Source organism: Crinia signifera, chromosome 5 (genome assembly GCF_055691185.1).
Source record: "Crinia signifera chromosome 5, ASM5569118v1, whole genome shotgun sequence".
NCBI classification, from domain to species: domain Eukaryota; kingdom Metazoa; phylum Chordata; class Amphibia; order Anura; family Myobatrachidae; genus Crinia; species Crinia signifera.
This window is the reverse complement of record NC_139221.1, coordinates 36,633,053-36,655,056: the sequence shown is the minus strand read 5'-3', so window position 1 is coordinate 36,655,056 and position 22,004 is coordinate 36,633,053. Positions and strand designations below refer to the sequence as shown.

Below are 22,004 nucleotides of genomic sequence, written 5' to 3'. Positions count from 1 at the left end.
GTACGGGCCTTATTCTGGTGCACACGTAACGCTGGGAAATCACATCTACAAAGTACGGGCCTTATTCTGGTTCACACGCAACGCTGGGAAATCACATCTACAAAGTACGGGCCTTATTCTGGTTCACACGTAACGCTGGGAAATCACATCTACAAAGTACGGGCCTTATTCTGGTGCACACGTAACGCTGGGAAATCACATCTACAAAGTACGGGCCTTATTCTGGTGCACACTTAACGCTGGGAAATCACAGCTACAAAGTACGGGCCTTATTCTGGTGCACACGCAACGCTGGGAAATCACAGCTACAAAGTACGGGCCTTATTCTGGTGCACACGTAACGCTGGGAAATCACAGCTACAAAGTACGGGCCTTATTCTGGTGCACACGCAACGCTGGGAAATCACATCTACAAAGTACGGGCCTTATTCTGGTGCACACGCAACGCTGGGAAATCACATCTACAAAGTACGGGCCTTATTCTGGTGCACACGCAACGCTGGGAAATCACATCTACAAAGTACGGGCCTTATTCTGGTGCACACGCAACGCTGGGAAAATCACATCTACAAAGTACGGGCCTTATTCTGGTGCACACGCAACGCTGGGAAATCACATCTACAAAGTACGGGCCTTATTCTGGTGCACACGTAACGCTGGGAAATCACATCTACAAAGTACGGGCCTTATTCTGGTGCACACGTAACGCTGGGAAATCACAGCTACAAAGTACGGGCCTTATTCTGGTGCACACGTAACGCTGGGAAATCACATCTACAAAGTACAGGCCTTATTCTGGTGCACACGTAACGCTGGGAAATCACAGCTACAAAGTACGGGCCTTATTCTGGTGCACACGTAACGCTGGGAAATCACGGGAAATCACATCTACAAAGTACGGGCCTTATTCTGGTGCACACGTAACGCTGGGAAATCACAGCTACAAAGTACGGGCCTTATTCTGGTGCACACGCAACGCTGGGAAATCACAGCTACAAAGTACGGGCCTTATTCTGGTGCACACGCAACGCTGGGAAATCACAGCTACAAAGTACGGGCCTTATTCTGGTGCACACGTAACGCTGGGAAATCACATCTACAAAGTAAGGGCCTTATTCTGGTGCACACGTAACGCTGGGAAATCACAGCTACAAAGTACGGGCCTTATTCTGGTGCACACGTAATGCTGGGAAATCACAGCTACAAAGTACGGGCCTTATTCTGGTGCACACGCAACACTGGGAAATCACAGCTACAAAGTACGGGCCTTATTCTAGTGCACACGCAACGCTGGGAAATCACAGCTACAAAGTACGGGCCTTATTCTGGTGCACACGTAACGCTGGGAAATCACAGCTACAAAGTACGGGCCTTATTCTGGTGCACACGCAACGCTGGGAAATCACATCTACAAAGTACGGGCCTTATTCTGGTGCACACGCAACGCTGGGAAATCACATCTACAAAGTACGGGCCTTATTCTGGTGCACACGCAACGCTGGGAAATCACATCTACAAAGTACGGGCCTTATTCTGGTGCACACGCAACGCTGGGAAAATCACATCTACAAAGTACGGGCCTTATTCTGGTGCACACGCAACGCTGGGAAATCACATCTACAAAGTACGGGCCTTATTCTGGTGCACGCGTAACGCTGGGAAATCACATCTACAAAGTACGGGCCTTATTCTGGTGCACACGTAACGCTGGGAAATCACAGCTACAAAGTACGGGCCTTATTCTGGTGCACACGTAACGCTGGGAAATCACATCTACAAAGTACGGGCCTTATTCTGGTGCACACGTAACGCTGGGAAATCACAGCTACAAAGTACGGGCCTTATTCTGGTGCACACGTAACGCTGGGAAATCACGGGAAATCACATCTACAAAGTACGGGCCTTATTCTGGTGCACACGTAACGCTGGGAAATCACAGCTACAAAGTACGGGCCTTATTCTGGTGCACACGCAACGCTGGGAAATCACAGCTACAAAGTACGGGCCTTATTCTGGTGCACACGCAACGCTGGGAAATCACAGCTACAAAGTACGGGCCTTATTCTGGTGCACACGTAACGCTGGGAAATCACATCTACAAAGTAAGGGCCTTATTCTGGTGCACACGTAACGCTGGGAAATCACAGCTACAAAGTACGGGCCTTATTCTGGTGCACACGTAATGCTGGGAAATCACAGCTACAAAGTACGGGCCTTATTCTGGTGCACACGCAACACTGGGAAATCACAGCTACAAAGTACGGGCCTTATTCTGGTGCACACGCAACGCTGGGAAATCACAGCTACAAAGTACGGGCCTTATTCTGGTGCACACGCAACGCTGGGAAATCACAGCTACAAAGTACGGGCCTTATTCTGGTGCACACGTAACGCTGGGAAATCACATCTACAAAGTACGGGCCTTATTCTGGTGCACACGTAACGCTGGGAAATCACAGCTACAAAGTACGGGCCTTATTCTGGTGCACACGCAACGCTGTGAAAATCACATCTACAAAGTACGGGCCTTATTCTGGTGCACACGTAACGCTGGGAAATCACAGCTACAAAGTACGGGCCTTATTCTGGTGCACGCGTAACGCTGGGAAATCACAGCTACAAAGTACGGGCCTTATTCTGGTGCACACGCAACGCTGTGAAAATCACATCTACAAAGTACGGGCCTTATTCTGGTGCACACGCAACGCTGGGAAATCACATCTACAAAGTACGGGCCTTATTCTGGTGCACACGTAACGCTGGGAAATCACATCTACAAAGTACGGGCCTTATTCTGGTGCACACGTAACGCTGGGAAATCACAGCTACAAAGTACGGGCCTTATTCTGGTGCACACGTAACGCTGGGAAATCACATCTACAAAGTACAGGCCTTATTCTGGTGCACACGTAACGCTGGGAAATCACAGCTACAAAGTACGGGCCTTATTCTGGTGCACACGTAACGCTGGGAAATCACGGGAAATCACATCTACAAAGTACGGGCCTTATTCTGGTGCACACGTAACGCTGGGAAATCACAGCTACAAAGTACGGGCCTTATTCTGGTGCACACGCAACGCTGGGAAATCACAGCTACAAAGTACGGGCCTTATTCTGGTGCACACGCAACGCTGGGAAATCACAGCTACAAAGTACGGGCCTTATTCTGGTGCACACGTAACGCTGGGAAATCACATCTACAAAGTAAGGGCCTTATTCTGGTGCACACGTAACGCTGGGAAATCACAGCTACAAAGTACGGGCCTTATTCTGGTGCACACGTAATGCTGGGAAATCACAGCTACAAAGTACGGGCCTTATTCTGGTGCACACGCAACACTGGGAAATCACAGCTACAAAGTACGGGCCTTATTCTGGTGCACACGCAACGCTGGGAAATCACAGCTACAAAGTACGGGCCTTATTCTGGTGCACACGTAACGCTGGGAAATCACAGCTACAAAGTACGGGCCTTATTCTGGTGCACACGCAACGCTGGGAAATCACATCTACAAAGTACGGGCCTTATTCTGGTGCACACGCAACGCTGGGAAATCACATCTACAAAGTACGGGCCTTATTCTGGTGCACACGCAACGCTGGGAAATCACATCTACAAAGTACGGGCCTTATTCTGGTGCACACGCAACGCTGGGAAAATCACATCTACAAAGTACGGGCCTTATTCTGGTGCACACGCAACGCTGGGAAATCACATCTACAAAGTACGGGCCTTATTCTGGTGCACGCGTAACGCTGGGAAATCACATCTACAAAGTACGGGCCTTATTCTGGTGCACACGTAACGCTGGGAAATCACAGCTACAAAGTACGGGCCTTATTCTGGTGCACACGTAACGCTGGGAAATCACATCTACAAAGTACGGGCCTTATTCTGGTGCACACGTAACGCTGGGAAATCACAGCTACAAAGTACGGGCCTTATTCTGGTGCACACGTAACGCTGGGAAATCACGGGAAATCACATCTACAAAGTACGGGCCTTATTCTGGTGCACACGTAACGCTGGGAAATCACAGCTACAAAGTACGGGCCTTATTCTGGTGCACACGCAACGCTGGGAAATCACAGCTACAAAGTACGGGCCTTATTCTGGTGCACACGCAACGCTGGGAAATCACAGCTACAAAGTACGGGCCTTATTCTGGTGCACACGTAACGCTGGGAAATCACATCTACAAAGTAAGGGCCTTATTCTGGTGCACACGTAACGCTGGGAAATCACAGCTACAAAGTACGGGCCTTATTCTGGTGCACACGTAATGCTGGGAAATCACAGCTACAAAGTACGGGCCTTATTCTGGTGCACACGCAACACTGGGAAATCACAGCTACAAAGTACGGGCCTTATTCTGGTGCACACGCAACGCTGGGAAATCACAGCTACAAAGTACGGGCCTTATTCTGGTGCACACGCAACGCTGGGAAATCACAGCTACAAAGTACGGGCCTTATTCTGGTGCACACGTAACGCTGGGAAATCACATCTACAAAGTACGGGCCTTATTCTGGTGCACACGTAACGCTGGGAAATCACAGCTACAAAGTACGGGCCTTATTCTGGTGCACACGCAACGCTGTGAAAATCACATCTACAAAGTACGGGCCTTATTCTGGTGCACACGTAACGCTGGGAAATCACAGCTACAAAGTACGGGCCTTATTCTGGTGCACGCGTAACGCTGGGAAATCACAGCTACAAAGTACGGGCCTTATTCTGGTGCACACGCAACGCTGTGAAAATCACATCTACAAAGTACGGGCCTTATTCTGGTGCACACGCAACGCTGGGAAAATCACATCTACAAAGTACGGGCCTTATTCTGGTGCACACGCAACGCTGGGAAAATCACAGCTTTGCGTGTGGATAAAATGCCTACCGGCGCTTGCACACACCGTCTCGCTCGGCAAATTCCCCCATAAACATCCATTTGCAGCCTTGGGTGTGGGGCCAGAATTATTCGATGGTCGCCGACCATCGAATGATTTGGAAGGTGCAGGCATAGCTAAGACACTCATCCGCTGACATCAGCTGCCTGGGCTAGCACCCGCATCTAGTTTCCATGGGAACACCCAGCGTATGCGCAGAAGAAAACATTGCTCCCCTGCGTGATAGCACTGGGGAGCGAGGCGATCAAAATAAGGCCCTATATATCACACTTTTGAACTTTCCCATTATACAGATAATAAAAATAACAGCAGTAAAGTTACAGATTTATAAATGACATAATTCTACTGTGTCTTACAGCAAGCCCGTGAGAAGTGCCCAGGAGGTATTACAGGGGTTCCCCAACTCACCCCCTGGCATTGTAATACAGAACCGGCCAATCGTTAATTTAGCCCTGGTTTGGATAACAGGATGTGTCTACAATAGGGGTATGTCGACCTTTTCTCAAAGTTGCTACAGAAGTGAGAATGTTGAGGGTGGGAATTAGACAACAGTTATAGAGTTTTGTGCACGGTTATTCCATGGAAGGTTTGAAAGGGAGAAAACACACCACCAGATTAGGTAATGGGGGGGATTCAACTCCAGAGGAAGGGTGCGTATTGCCACTGCTGCAGAGTTTAGACGCTGGTAATGGCGCCGCTTCTCACACCCTTCACCAGGCCGGACAAGTGCCTGAATACCATAAAATTGTTTGCTACCCTACGGACACAGCAAACACTTTTGTGCGAGATCCCATTGCCGTAAAGTGCTGCGACTGCGGCACAGATTTGGCCGGGCGAAAGGGATCGGCAGGCAATTGAATTTCTCCCTTACGGGTATAGTTACTAAAGCTTCTAAAAATGAAAACAGCAAATGTTACCCGTAGCAACCAACCAGATTCTGACGATCATTTCTATCAAAAGGTCAAAATGAGTTCACTTTTTCTTTCAAATGTCAACTTAGTCGACATGGACACGGTTTGGGTGTAGCGCATCCCCTGGCATTGCACGCTGTGCTCTCCATGCATCGGGGCAAGATATTCTCCCACAATGCCATCATGGATGCTAGGGCATGAAATACCTCCCGTCGGCTCGTCAGCTCAAAGAATTCATGTCAATCCTATGACTGTCGACCTTCCCATTGTCGGCCTAATGCTTGTGTCAACCTTCCGACCACATCGACCTTAGCCATGTCAACCTATTTCAGGTGTCGACCTAGTGCATGTCAACCTTAATAAGATCGACCTAATGACTGTGTCCTTGGAGAGAGAAGTAAACAGCAATCCACTCCAAACTGTCATTTCTCATACACAGCCTATATAATGACAGAAGCCAGGTTGTTTGTACTCCATATCTCTCCAAGCTTTCATACATCTCCTTCAAACTTTGTGCTCCTCCAGTCACCGCAGCTAATAAATGAAACTTAGCCCTTATTCTGGTTCACTCGCAAAGGAAAATTCCTTCTCAAATGGACAAAAGCATGTGCACTGCAGGTGGGGCAGATGTACAAGTACCCCCTTGTCCTTTACAGTCTAAAAGCTGTGCACACACGTAGCAATATGATCGCTGGCAATATATTGCTCAGTGTCCCGTTTTCAGCTGCGACCAGAGATGGTCGCTGATGTAAATGTCACACTGCGGGGAGAAGAGGCAGGGGAAGTCGCTGGTTGGAGGAGCGTGCTCCTCCGACCAGTGACCATTAGGAGCTGAAAATGGGAGCGCGCACCCAGCGATTTATCGCTGCTGCACACTCCAATCGCTGCCAGTATGGTCGCTCAGCGACCATACTGCCAGCGATTATTGCCTGTGTGTACACAGCTAAAGATTCATCCAGAGAATGAGCTAGTCACCAGTTGTGGAGGGGATTAAATACTATTATTATGGAGACTGCTGTACTTGCCCCAGTGTGTCTCCTGGTCTGTCCTAGGAGACCACTGAACATTGGGCCCCATTCAGACCTGCTCGCTGGGCTGCATGTATTCGCAGCCCAGCAAGCAGGGAAACGCCGCCCTGCCGAGCTCCCCCCCCCCCCTGTGCACAGCTAGGAACGCACACACCATCATCAAATGATTTTCCTCCTGCTCATGGCGCTGAGTAACTCTAGATTTACTCAGCGCTGTGAAGGCTGATGACAGCGGCCTCCCTCTCAAATCCCGGAAAACGCCGGCGTTACACCCCCAAACAACCAACGCCTGTCAATCACCTTGTGAGAATCGCAGTCCTGCATACGAGTCTGAATACTTTCAATAAAACAAATGTAATTATAAATATATATTTACTCATTCATACAAGTCCCTTCCCCGACTCATCGTTGCCGCGCCAATCACCATAATGTGACATTCTAGTCGATTGGCGCGGTCTCTTTACCACACGTGAATCTAAATCGTTCCTGCGGCTCATAGAAAAGCATTCGGTGTGCTGTAGCGATTCTACGCTAGACGTGTGACTTTGGCGTCCCAAACGGACAGAAGAGGCCGTTTCACAGCAAGGATGCGCATGGCTACATTCCTACATACTAAGGTAATTTATTGGTCAAAGCCAGTTACACTACCTGTATATTTTGTAAGGTTGGGAGGAATCTGGAGGAAATCCATGCTGACATGGGGAGAACATACAAACTCCACACAAACTGGCATTTGTAAGCAACTGAACACAAGACCTCAGTGCTGTGAGGCAGTAAGCTAATCATTGCGGTACCGCGCTGCCTCCTAAACCGAAAACATATACACGTGACAACTCGCGCTACGTGGCTGGGCAAATCAATTTGTTTCCTGGCTTTTACTTTAGTGGGTTTTTTTGTTTTTTTTATATCAAATATGTTTGTATTTTATGGCAATAAAAATATAAGTCATGTACTAAACAAAAGTTTCCATAAGGCAATTATGTGAGCTATAACAAACTACTTAAAGTCTCTGGAGAAATTATAGATTGTTTGATAACAATACAGTGACATAAACAAAGTGACAAACAAAGGAATCCCGTAGAGGTGCCTGAGATCAGACTCTTCTTATTACTAATACCCCTTTCACACCAAGAACAAAAATGACCAGGTTAAAGCTTTTCAACCCAGTAATTTGCTGAAGAACCCGGGTTTTTCGGTGGTGTGAAAGGGTCAACACACGCTTAAATCCCAGCACTCCGACCCTGCTCTTGACCGGGATCGGAGTGCAGGGATTTACGAGCCGTGTTGACCCCTTCTCACCACCAAAAAACTCGGGTTCTTCAGCAAATTACCAGGTTGAAAAGCTTTAACCTGGTAATTTGCGGGTGGTGTGAATTGGGGTCAGGCTGCACTCGACAAAAATGCTGGGTAATTGCCGGGTGGCCGATGTGAAAGGGGTATTATAGATTCCAGGCTGTATATTTCATGTGAGGAAGGGAAGTCCATACACTGTGGCAGGGACCAATCTGGGCTCAGATCTTGTGCAGTGACTGACCGTAAGGGATTATTTATTGGATAGGCCCCCAGGTTATGAACCACTTGCAATGTCAGGTATACAATTCCTAGAGTTTCTATGAGAAGTGTAAGCTATATATAATTAACAATAATGCTCAGTCTCCAACTGAGAAAAGAGGATCTCATAAAGGTGAGAGGATGTGAACACACACACACAAAAAAAATGTCCTTTCCTGTAACAGAAATACATTAAAATCTACATCTAAATCTGCCATATTTCCTGACAAAATTATGAATGAAAGGATTTTAGCCAACTTTAGAAACAGAAGTCTAGAAGCTGTGTTTTATCATATCATTAAGCCCATCTTACCCATACACGCCTGGTCACTATGGCCCTTATTCTGGTTCACTCACAAAGGCAAATTCCTTCTCAAATGGACAAAACCATATGCACTGCAGGTGGGGCAGATGTAACATGTGCAGAGAGAGTTAGATTTGGGCGGGGTTTTACTTCACAGTGATATCTATATTGAAGTGTAAAAATAAAGCAGCCAGTATTTACCCTGCACAGAAACAAAATAACTCACCCAAATCTAATTCTCTCTGCACCTGTTACATCTGCCCCACCTGCAGTGCACATGGTTTTTTTCCATTTGAGACGGAATTTTCCTTTGCGAGTGAACCAGAATAAGGGCCTATGTACGATTATGCACCACAGATATAGTTGCAGAGTTAAAGCAGCCTCACTACTATTCCTTTCCCCTTGCTATAACCAACCTACCCCCTAATAACAATGACCAGCATATCATATAATCCTCAATGTCCTTATATTACAGTTCCAATGATCACTATAATATTCTAAATGGGTGATGAAATTGTGGCATGATCATCTATATGAATGGACGTCTGACTACTTCTTTGTTTTTCCGATCAGATGTCCATTACTAAATAAGGTGCCTAAACCCATCTAAATATCTTGGTTGGGTGTCTGGAGTCCTGGCCTGGGTGATTCGAGAGCCCAAACTATGGACTTTTCACCCAAAATAAATCATGCAACGAAGGGTTAAAGAGACAGCGGGGCTGCTATTGTAGGGGGTGTACATGCCCACGTAGCATGGGAAGAGGGTGATACAACTGTAATAAACAAAGTCTTCTGCTTCACCCCTGCTAATATGTTGCGGATCCATTTATTGCACTGATGAACTCTAATAAGATCAGAACGGGTGTCAGTAAATGTAATGACTGTATCTCATATGTGATTGTATTTCGGCTACCAAGACAGCACCATTTGGTGCATAAATCAATCCCGTCTTGTGCGAGCAAGTTATTGCATCATGTAAGAAAACGTGAAACTTTTTGTGCACTTACTAAGCTGTCCATTAACTTTATAGTTAATATTTAAACCATTCCTTCCCAGCAGTCTGTGTTTGGTACAAAATTACCAAAGTGATGGTTCCTAACTGCCCAATGTAACATATCTTTGGCAGTATAGAAGTACCAATAGTTTACAGGTACCTTATCTGCCTATATTCCACCCCTGTACCACTTTTTGATGAGGCCCCTTCTTTTAGCGGATTCAGTACTGAATCCCGGCGGTCGGGATCCCGGCGTTCAGAATCCCGACGCCGGAATCCCGACAGCCGAAATGCCGACAAGGGGGGGACGTTGCGCTCGCCACGCAGCGGGCCCGGTGCCTCGCTACGCTCGGCACACTAATTTATTCTCCCTCCAGGGGTGTCGTGGACACCCACGGAGGGAGAATGTGTCGAGATTTCGGCGGTCGGGATTCCGGCGTCGGGATTCTGAAAGCCGGGATCCCGACCGCTGGGATTTTAACTGCATCCCCTTTTAGCTATCATGTCTCTGTTATAATAATAATGTTATTTATATAGCACTTTTATCCTAATAGGAATTAAAGGGCCATATTGACACAGAGGGACTGGATTCCTGACCGCACACTACTCCTCCGCTACCAGAGACAGTACACAGCCAGCGGCCAGACACAGAGGGACCCGATTCCTGGCCGCACACTACTCCTCCTCCACTACTTCTTAATGTAAGGACCGGCATACCGCTCACTTCCACTCCACTCGCAAGTACTGTGGATATTTCAAATTAAGAGGACGGTACTCATAAAGGAAAACCCTAATCAAGGGGTACAGAAGAGAAAAAAGGTTGGGAACCCTTGGTATAGATCAGGCTTTCCCAACCACGGTCCTCAAGGCACACCAACAGTGCAGGTTTAATGATATCCAGCCTTCAGTACAGATGGTTTAATCAGAATCACTCAGGTGCTAATTAAGTCACCTGTGCTCAAGCCTGGATATCTACAAAACCTGCACTGTTGGTATAGATTCGGTATGGAGTCCCGACGCTGGAATCCCGACTGCCAAAATCCCGACAAGGGGGGGACATGGATCTATCCCCGTTGCGGGCTCGCTACGCTCGGCGCGCTAATTTATTCTCCCTCTACGGGTGTCGTGGACACCCACGGAGGGAGAAAGTTTTGGGATTCCAGCGTCGGGATTTTGAATGCCGGGATTCCGACCGCCGGGAAATTAACCGCATCCCGTTGGTGTGCCTTGAGGACCATGGTTGGGAATGCCTGGTATAGATGATAGACAATGTGTAGGTCTGCAATCACTAGATCTACCACTATTGGTCGACAGTGAGTAGGTTGACAGATACAAAAGGTCGACAAAGTAATTGTTGATGCTGAAAAGGTCGACATGGGTTTTCCACATTTTTTGTGTGTACTGCGTGTGCTCGCCATGCTTTGGGCACGGTGCCTCGCTGTGCTTGGAACACTATTATAATCTAACTCTAGGCCCACTCGGAGGGTAAAGTACGAACCAAGTCGGTTAAAAAAAAAAAAAAAAAAAACTTGTGTCGACGATGTTCAAGATGACCTTTAGCTTCTGTCAACATTCTGTCATTGTCAACCTAGGCTATGTCGACCATTTTTAGGTGTCCACCTACTCACTGGCAACCTAGACATTGTCGACCCAGGGACCGGATACCATTTGATTCTGTCTATGTTCCTTAGATGATAGAATGAGGATTTGATTGTGGCTGATATCTGATGTTTAAGTGCCAAGACGTCATCCGGGACAATGCCAAGACATTGCCGGCACATGTCCAGTGTTTTATAGTTCCGAACCTCCGAGCGCAGGTCTGTTGGTTGGCTATGCTACAGTCCTGTCCTGTGTTATTTGGGTTCTCAGGGGTAAATGTATGAAGCTTAGAGAAGTGGTATCTATTCTCATTAGGAACGTCATGTGCAAGGGGATAGTGTTCCAGCCAATCAGCTCCTAACTATCAATTTAAATAATGGAGCTTATTGGCTGATTCATTATCACCTTGCACATCACGTTCGGATAGCTGTCACTTCTCCAAGCTTCATACATTTACCCCTCAGTACCTGGAGCAAAGTAAAAGTACAGTTCTGTCACTTCTGTATCATCTGCATAGCAGTAGTAGACCAGGTCATGGCGTCTGATTATTTACCCAGAGGTACAGATGGAGCGCCTCTGATCCTTTACCGGGGATCGCCCGTCTCCTCTTCAGGGAGATGGGCAGGGATAGGCGGGGCGGCGAGGGGTACCGGGGAAGGCGGCGGAGCCAGCTCCGAAGCCAAGGGGCGCGTGCGAGAGTCGGACGCTGGCTGCAAAGATGGAGTCTGCTCCATCTGTAGCATGTACACTGCAAATGGGAGTTAGTATAGTACCCAAGGGACACCATATGGCAATGGCACTGGTGACTATGAGTATACTCTGACCTGCCGGTGAGAAATGATTAGAACCAGATAAGGACTGTGCCATCCAGTCCTCAGAGATTCTTCAGTTGCTCAATAAGAATCCTATGCTGAAGAATGCTGCAGAGAGATCCACTGTTGCCAGCAGTGGGAGTCATTGTGGGGTGTACACGCCTCATGGTTCCCCACTGTGCATGTTGGAGACATTACAGACATCCTCAATTAATATATACATCAGGAATTACAATGTAAAAACCTACAGGATAATTAAGTGGAAGATATTGTAAAGATTGTTCCAGTGATAGTTAATTTATAGCGCAGAGCTCCTTATTGAAAAGATAGTGGATATGTTTCCTTTATCAGAGCATATGGTAGATTTCCTCCTTCAGGTAAAGTTGACCCTTAGCAAGGGGGCAAGCTCCAGGTGCTAGTGTCCATACTATGTGCGGCTCTTGTGAAGGGACTGGTTCCAGATATAAGGATGGCAGTACCGGACTGGCTGTATAAGGGCTCCAATACGCGTTTCTCCGCCTGAAAGTAACTCGGCGGCTTCCTCAGCTGGAGGAAATCTACCATATGCTCTTATAAAAGAAACAGGTCCACTATCATTTTAATAAGGAGCTCTGCGCTATAAATGTCCGGGACTGGTAACTATGGATATCAATGCCTCTGAATACTAAGCAAATAAGCCTCAGTATACATCAGAACAGTATCATATTCTGCTTTGTCTTTATGTGTTGAATGTTGTATGTCTTGTGTGTCTATTTTTTAATAGGTGCACTATATATATGTAATATGTATTCATTTTATATATTTTTATTAAAAAAGTGATAATCTTCTATCCTATTGTTTGGTGTATTCTTTGAGTGAAGCAGTGCCACCTATCAGTGTAGGCTTATAGCCAAACACCATGCTGATTAAATCTCATCAAATAAAACGAAACGCGCCAGACACTACTGTGGCACTACCATTGGACCAATGTTTACAACATCCCCATCAGAGGGCCAGATGGACTAAACTTGAAAAGTGATACAAAGGAGAGTGATAAACCACCAGCCAATCAGCTCGTAACTGTTATGTCACAGACTGTGTTTGAAAAATGATAGGTAGGAGCCGATTGGTTGGAGATTTATCACTCTCCACTTTATCACTTTTTAAGGCTTAATGCATCTCGCCCAGAGGGATTTACATCATGGAACTTTCATTTTCCATGAGCACAGAGCTGGCTGTCTTCGGGGCACACTCGCCCTTTTGTGCAGCACTCCAGCAGAGAACTGCGCACTCCCACACATGTACTACATGCTTCAATATAAAATAAACTGAAATTCAATAAAACAATCCTGTGGTCCTCTCACACTTAGGATCAGTTTAAGTCAGAAATAAGGTTAAACTGAGCAATATTCAAGGCAATAAAAAAAAACAACGTTTATTTCCCCCTAAAGCAGTGGCTCCCAACCCTGGTCCTTAAATACCCCCAACAGTGCATGTTTTCCAGGTAACCCAGCAGGTGCACTCATTATTCAGGCACATTTTAAAAGATCCTCAGGTGGAGCTAATTATGTCACTTGTGATTCTGGCCCTTATTCTGGTCGGTGCGGATATATCAGCGTGCGTTCGGGCCGCCGATGTTTTGTGTCTGCGCATGTGCAGAGGCGTCTCTGCGCATGTGCGAGCGGGGCGTACGGCCAAATCCCGCATGATATGTGAACACTCCGAACAGGGGGTGGAGAGGGGCGTGAAGGGCTATTTGTGCTCATTACCATATGCATTCGGACCGTGTTTCATGGGCGTTCCCATGCAAACGCTGGGCGTACGTATGGTAATGTGGCCGTGACGCACGTGTAGGGGGCGGACATATGACATCGCCGGATGTCAGCTGCCCGCCCAGATCCCTGCTTTTGCACGGAAAAATGTCCGTGTGGTCTGAAGTTGCGGGAGCTGGTGGAGCACTCGGTCCTGCATTCGATGGTCTGCGACCATCGAATGATGGGGGAGGTTCCCTTAGATGGAGGAGGCGTATTCCGTGTAAAATACACGTGCGGTCCGTTCGGCCAGCTTCTTACCGCGTACGGACGGAGTTGGCGATCCGTATGGAAGGCGGGGTTTCGCACGCACGGTCCTGGCCGCATAATCGGATCCGGCCGCACCGACCAGAATAAGGCCCTCTGTGTGGAGACCTGGAAAACGTGCACTGTTGAGCCCAGTACACACGGGGGGATATATCGCTCAGTGTCCCTTTTGCATCAGCGACCAGAGATGGGGAGCCCGGCAGTGGAAATCAGCTGGTCGCAGGAGCATGTTCCTGTGACCAGCGATCACTACGGGGGAGAAAACGGAAGCGCGCACCCGGCGATATATCGCCGGTGCACACTCCCATCGCGGGCAATAGGGTCACTCAGCGACCATATTGGCCGTGATATTAGACAAAATTGCCCCCGTGTGTACACAGCCTTGGGGGTACCAGGGTTGGGAACCACTGCCCTAAAGTATTAGGAGATGGACCCGAACGTGAAGTTTACTCCTTTGTATACCTACCTACTTTGTGGGCCTCCCCAGGGTCATGTGTAAATCACTGGCTTGAAAATATTACAGCAAGTCGGGGATATCAACAACTGCGGTACGGTCAACATGCAGTAACGTCGACAGGGTCATTAGATCGACATGAGTTAGGTTGACAGTCATTAGGTCGACATGGATTTTTTTTTTACTGTTTTTTTTTTGAGCCGACATGTGCCGACAGGCGGTATTTCATGCCCTACCATCCACTAGGATATAAGGTTAAAAAATAAATAAATTTAATAATAATAATAATAATAATAATAATAATAAATGTCGACTTTTTCACTGTCGACCTTACCCCTGTCGACCTAATGACCCTGTCAACCTAATGACCCTGTCCACCTTACCCATGTCGACCTTACCCCTGTCGACCTAATGACCCTGTCGACCTAACCCATGTCGACCAAGACACATGTTGACCTAATGGTGTCGACCTAATGACTGTCTAACAACTTTCTGGTGACCAACTGATCCACACCCCTATGTACCACCTGATCTGGGTCCTGATTCCAATACTGCCTATTTGGTAGCAGTATTATATGTCAAAGGAATGCCAGGGGTGTGTGGATTAACAGCTCAATAATAAGATGATCGACACCATATGGCTGTGTTATGTCATCACTTTCATCTAGATCATTGTTTCACAGCTCCAGTCTTCAGGAAGCCCTAGCAGATGTTTTCCAGGTTTCTCTGGAATATTGCAGGTGAAAGAACAGGCACTACCAGTGGGAAGACAGTTGTAGGGGCCCATGCTTAAGGTGTGTGGTCAGCCACCAAAGAAGCTCGGCCAACAGAGGCAGAGGCTGGGAGAGCAGCTCTGTCTCCCAATGTATTAGTTCGCTGCCCAGCACACAGATGCAGGGGCTGGGAGAGCAGCTTAGTCTCCCAATGCACTGCTCGGCTGCCCAGCACACAGAGGCAGGGGCTGGGAAAACAGCTCTGTCTCCTAATGCATTGCTCGGCTGTCCAGCACACAGAGGCAGTGGCTGGGAGAGCAGCTTAGTCTCCCAATGCAATGCTCGGCTGCCCAGCACACAGAGGCAGGGGCTGGGAAAACAGCTCTGTCTCCTAATGCATTGCTCGGCTGCCCAGCACACAGAGGCAGGGGCTGGGAAAACAACTCTGTCTCCTAATGCATTGCTCAGCTGTCCAGCACACAGAGGCAGTGGCTGGGAGAGCAGCTCTATCTCCCAATGTATTAGTTCGCTGCCCAGCACACAGAGGCAAGGGCTGGGAGAGAAGCTTAGTCTCCCAATGCAATGCTCGGCTGCCCAGCACACAGAGGCAGGGGCTGGGAAAACAGCTCTGTCTCCTAATGCATTGCTCGGCTGCCCAGCACACAGAGGCAGGGGCTGGGAAAACAACTCTGTCTCCTAATGCATTGCTCGGCTGTCCAGCACACAGAGGCAGTGGCTGGGAGAGCAGCTCTATCTCCCAATGTATTAGTTCGCTGCCCAGCACACAGAGGCAAGGGCTGGGAGAGAAGCTTAGTCTCCCAATGCAATGCTCGGCTGCCCAGCACACAGAGGCAGGGGCTGGGAAAACAGCTCTGTCTCCTAATGCATTGCTCGGCTGCCCAGCACACAGAGGCAGTGGCTGGGAGAGCAACTCTATCTCCCAATGCATTACTCGGCTGCCCAGCACACAGAGGCAGGGGCTGAGAAAGCAGCTCTGTCTCCCAATGTATTGGTCGGCTGCCCAGCACACAGAGGCAGGGGCTGGGAGACCAACTCTATCTTCCAATGGGAAAAGAAAGTAAAGACTGTGCTAATGAATGTATACAGTATTAAAAATAAATATTTAGACAGTGTTAGTACCATAAAAAATATGTAGGTTTTATTTTGTGCAATTGGTATTAGTAAAAGATGGAAAACAATATAAACTCCACAATAATAAATTCAAAAATTTTTAGACCATTAAAAAACCTTAAAAAAGGGGAGGGGGGTAGGGTAAGTTCTGTGACTGGAAAATAACTGGAAAATAATGGTGGTAATGAGTCCATACGGTACCGTATTTGATGAAACAGCTGGTTGTTTTAATTTCCATTTGGTTCATCAAATATGGTATTGTACTGCAGGTTGACCAAGCCTCTGCGCCTCCAGTAGGTAACCCAGTTACCTTATTTCCTTCTATCTCCCAATGCACTGCTCGGCTGCCCAGCACACAGAGGCAGGGGCTGGGAGACTAGCTCTATCTCCCAATGCACTGCTCGACTGCCCAGCACACAGAGCCAGGGGCTGAGAGAGCAGCTCTGTCTCCTAATGCATTGCTCGGCTGCCCAGCACATAGAGGCAGGGGCTGGCCGAGCAGCTCCGTCTCCCAATGCACTACTCGGCTGCCCAGCACAGACAAGCAGGGGCTGGATGAAAAACTTTGCCTCTTGACCCTCTGCTTGGCTACCCAGCATACAGAGAGACGGGCGATCTGCGAGTCTAGGCTCCTGCAACTTGTGGCATGCCCCCCTTGGGACCCCTTATCATGAATGTGCAGACTGCAATGACAGGGCCGATTTAGAGCACCAGCATGTTCCTGTTTATCGGATACGCTATCTGATATGTATCTGATATCTATGTACCCAGCAGTAGTGTTCCTGCTGGACTGGAGTTGTGAAACATTATTTAAGGTTAATAAGTATTGGAATAAAGAATCAGGGTTATATCACCGGGTGCAGTGTTATTCCAATCTCCTGTTTCCTAAACAATAAATGCAAATAGAGATTCTATTCCAAAATGATAAGCCGTTGCTACACACGGGACAATAGATCGATAGATCGATCAACAGACAGACTTCATTTGGAATCAGCTACAACTCTACCTGTACCAAATGGTAAAGCTGACCTCTATATATAGCTAAGAATGAAGAGACTCCAAAGAATTATAAACACCAGCAGGAAAGTATGTAACCCTCTGGACTAATCATTACTGGACTTGGACCAAAAATAATCCTCCCACACTGTTATTTGTCTGTCTTTTACAGTTACAGAAAACTGCACCGTGATCCCATATGGTTATGGTACATTACATCTACAATGTCTAGGTCGACAGTCATATTGTTGACAGACACAAGGTCGACAGGGTCTTAAAAGTAGACAGTGAAAAGGTAGACGGGATCCAAAGGTCAACAGGGTCTAAAGCAGGGGTGGGGAACCTTTTGAGGTCCAAGGGCCATTTGCATTGAGGCATGCCTCGGTTGCCGCAGGTTACGAGTTGCCGGTCTGTGTGGTCCGCCAGCTGTACAGGGAGTCTCATACAGGAGAAATCTCGCGATAGGTCGGTAGCTCTCGCGAGATTTCGCCTGTACTTGACTCACTGTGCAGCTGTTGGGCGTGAGGGAGGTTCACAAAAACTGGCTCCGGGGGCCGTATACGGCCCGCGGGCCGGAGGTTCCCCCCAGCTGGTCTAAAGGTTGACAGACAATAGGCCGACAGGGTCAATAGGTCGACAGCCAAAAGGTGGACATGAGTTTTTCGTGGTTTTTTGGTGTCTATGTCGACATAGGTCAAATTCAAATGTATGTGTTCACACAGTGTGGCTGTGCTGTGTGACACTAGGATCCAGCCACACTGCTGTGTATAACCCCCCCCCCCCCCCTTCCTCCCTGCAGCCAAGCGGGTGCCGTTGAACGGGACCCACTTGGTCGCTATGTGTGGCCTGGCCCTTAGGCTGCCAGCAGGACAGCGGAGGACAATGAGGAGAGGTAAGCATTGCTGAATATCCGCTGTATGTTTCGGTATCACGGGGATACAAAACAACATACTGTATGCCGCCTGTATACTTCTTGAATAAATAAATTATCTGCAGTTAAGGTATTCAATCCCGGGCCAAGATTTGCCTGCTACACACCAGACTCCATATGGAGGGGAGACTGTATTGTTTGAAACATACGTGGATTGTGAAATCCGCCGCCTTTTTGCCAATCCTCTGACTTTCCGATACTCAACAGCCGAAACATTGAATTCCGGCTGTCGAGTTACAGTCACAGGAAGCAAAAAAGGCCCGGGATTCTGACTGCGGGACGTTCCAACAGTCGGAATTCCATATTGAATACCTGCTACAGTATGTATTCAGGATAAGTGTACTGATGCAGTTTAGTTATGCCAGTGGTCGCCAACCCGATGCTCACGCACTACCAGTAGCTTGCCTGAGCAACACGGGTAGCCCAACCACTGCTATATGTCGGGTCCACCAGCTGCTGCCATCGCCTTGCCCCGCTACAGCCGCCGCCGCAATCCCCCGCTGCTGCCTTGGCCCACACTCCTTGTTCTGGGGACCGGAGGAGACAGGCGCTATAAGTCATATTTGACCTCTAGTGTGTGACAGGGAACACCGCGCTAAGCACTCCCGGCACTTCCGGGGAACGTGGCAGCGCTGTGTTCCCTGTCAGACACTAGAGGTCAAATATGACTTCTAGCGTGGTGTGGGGGAAGAACAGACTCCTTAAGCCAGCAGGGGGATGATGGAGCTGAGCTCCAAACGCTGCAGCATCCAGCAGCGATTAGTTTATTATGGAGGAATTTATTATGGTGCAACTGCCCACTATGCCCATGTGAAAAGACGGGCATAGTAGAAGGGGCAACGAGCATTAAACCCTGGCAAAGAGCATTAAACCCTGGCAATAAAAATGAACCCCATGCAACAAAAATTAACCCCTGGCAGCAAGCATTGACCCCTGGCCTTAAGCACATGTCCTGTGGTGAATAGACGATGTGCACATGCGCACAGCGTCTATTCAGAGAGTCTGGGGGCATGGCCAGCAGCTCTCAGAGCACTGGCCATGCCCCCATAGCGGAAAAAATGGGGGATGTGGCCTCGCAGGAGTACCACGGTAGCCTTCGGAATGTGCAGATGTCCCTTCTCCTCTGCCTCCAGTGTTGGGAGGTATGTATGCGGCTTATTGGACATTGCAGTGTGTGGCATATTGTGTCTGCTGCATTGCAGTGTGTGGCATAATGTGTAAGGGGCATTACAGTGTGTGGCATAAGTGTTAAGGGCATTTTTTGGTTATTATGCATATTTTTTTTATTTTAGTAGCTCTTCAGGGGGTTTATTTTGTCACGAGTAGCTCAGGTCCCAAAAAGGTTGGAAAACACTGAGTTAAACTTAAGGCCCATGTTTTGAACTTGAAACGTATGTATGTATTTATGTATGTATGTATGTATAGGCATTTCTATAATGTGTGCAGTGCACAAGGGCCCCTGAGCTCAAAGGGGCCATACGGCACACACTGCATCCATGTTTAAATACTTTTTTTCTGAGTATTAATGTATTAACCATTAAGAGGAGGGGACTGACCCAGAGTCTACCCACGGGCCCCTCCTCTTTCAAAACACCCTTGTATGTACCGTATTTGCCGGCGTATAAGACGACTGGGCGTATAAGACGACCCCCCAACATTTCCACTCAAAATATAGAGTTTGATATATAAGTGCACCCGGCGTATAAGACGACCCTCCCACTTGGAGGCATGTTTTTCAGGGGAAAAAAGTAGTCTTATACGCCAGCAAATACAGTTTGTATTTATGCAAAACATACATGGATTTCCTGTATGGTATGTCTCACACACACATTCTAAAACATACATACATACTTAAATACATACACATCATACAAGATATAAATGTATGTTTCACATACATACAACACACCTCCATACATTAATTCATTCATACATACATACATACATACATACATACATACATACCACACATACAGTACAAATACAAGATATAAATGTATGTTTCACATACATACAACACACCTCCATACATTAATTAATTCATCCATACATACATACATACATACATACCACACATACAGTACAAATACAAGATATAAATGTATGTTTCACATACATACATACATACATACATACATACATACATGATATAAATGTATGTTTCACATACACACAACACACCTACATACATGAATGAATTCATACATACATACAAATAATACAGGATATAATAGTATTTTTCACATACATACAACACACCTACATACATGAATGAATTCATACATACATACATACATACATACATACATACATACATACATACATGATAGACATGTAGGTTTCACATACATGATACATACATAACACACATCTACTTATATATATATATACAAACAAAATACATATATACATAAAACAGCAACATAAATAAATAAATACATACATACATACATACATACATACATACATAAAACACACTGACATATATACAGACATATATACAAACATGATATAAGTTATGTACTCACCACTTTTCATAGTCCCGTTAGTCTCCATTGCTTTAGCATTGGGTCTGTTCCCCTGTGGGTGAGTCTGAGTGCTGCTGGAACACCCCATGATAACTCCCAATGTGCAGGGCAGTAGTACTGGCAGGTATCTCCGCTAGGGTGCACAGAGGGGTAGGGGGTACCAATACACCCGCAGCAGAGGTCACATCCAGCAGGATGAGGACAGGAGGCGGCGGTAGTAGTGGGTGCAGCAGCCTCCCGGCCGGCAGGGCTGGTGCTAGGAGTACACCTGCAGTAAGTTTAGGCAGAGGACGATGTGTACTAGCACAGAGCGGTTGCCATATGAGCAGCTGAATACAGCTCTCAGTTCTACTGCAGCTGCTGCAGCCACAGCAGTCCCCCGGGTATCAGCAGCGTCTGCGCATGCGTCATCAGCCATCACCCAGAGCCTGGGGGTAATCATTAGTCAGTCAGTCACCCTGTATGTGCTATGCGTGGCATGCACTGAGTCCGGGAGCAAACACTCAGTCGATGCTATAGCAACAGGGCATAGCAATCCATCTACTTTGTTTTACTTCAATGGACATTATTAAAAAATAGTTTAAAACTTTGTTAACTGCAGCACTGTACCTGTGGAAGTTGCCTCCTGCACCATGCCAGACTTTAGGGAACATACAATACATTTTCACTTAACATTTTTAGGGACGAAACTAGGAATTAAAGTCTCAGGGTAGGGGGGTTGTTTAAGACGGTAATGGGTCACAGGGTTGACAGCACCAAGGTCGACATGCATTGTGTCAATCACTTAAGGTTGACATCGGCATAGGTTGATACCTCAGAAAGTCAACTTAATCTTTGGTCGACAGTCATTAGCTCAACACAAGCAAAGGTTGACATGGGGTTTTTCACCTTTGTTTTTGTCCCAACACAGTCGCATCCCCTCACATGGCTCGCTGTGCTCGCCATGCTTCGGCACACTATTTTATTCTCCCACCACACCCTAGTGGATAGGGCTTGAAATACCGCCTGTCGGCACATGTCGGCTCAAAAAAAAGTGCAAAACCCCATGTCGACCTTTTGACTGTCGATCTTACCCATATCGA

At 47.3% G+C, this 22,004-nt stretch overlaps 1 protein-coding gene across 2 annotated transcripts in view; it reads right to left on the bottom strand.

The window, feature by feature from the left end:
- The window catches only part of ERICH5 (glutamate rich 5), a 39,099-nt gene extending 17,800 nt beyond the window's left edge, over positions 1-21,299 (bottom strand). For both annotated transcript variants that reach the window (XM_083187017.1, XM_083187018.1), the window contains exon 1: positions 20,923-21,299. In XM_083187017.1, coding sequence (XP_083043143.1) covers positions 20,923-21,010 — 88 coding nt within the window. In that variant the 5' untranslated portion in view covers positions 21,011-21,299. The remainder of the gene's footprint in view (positions 1-20,922) is intronic.
- Positions 21,300-22,004: the final 705 nt, after the last annotated feature.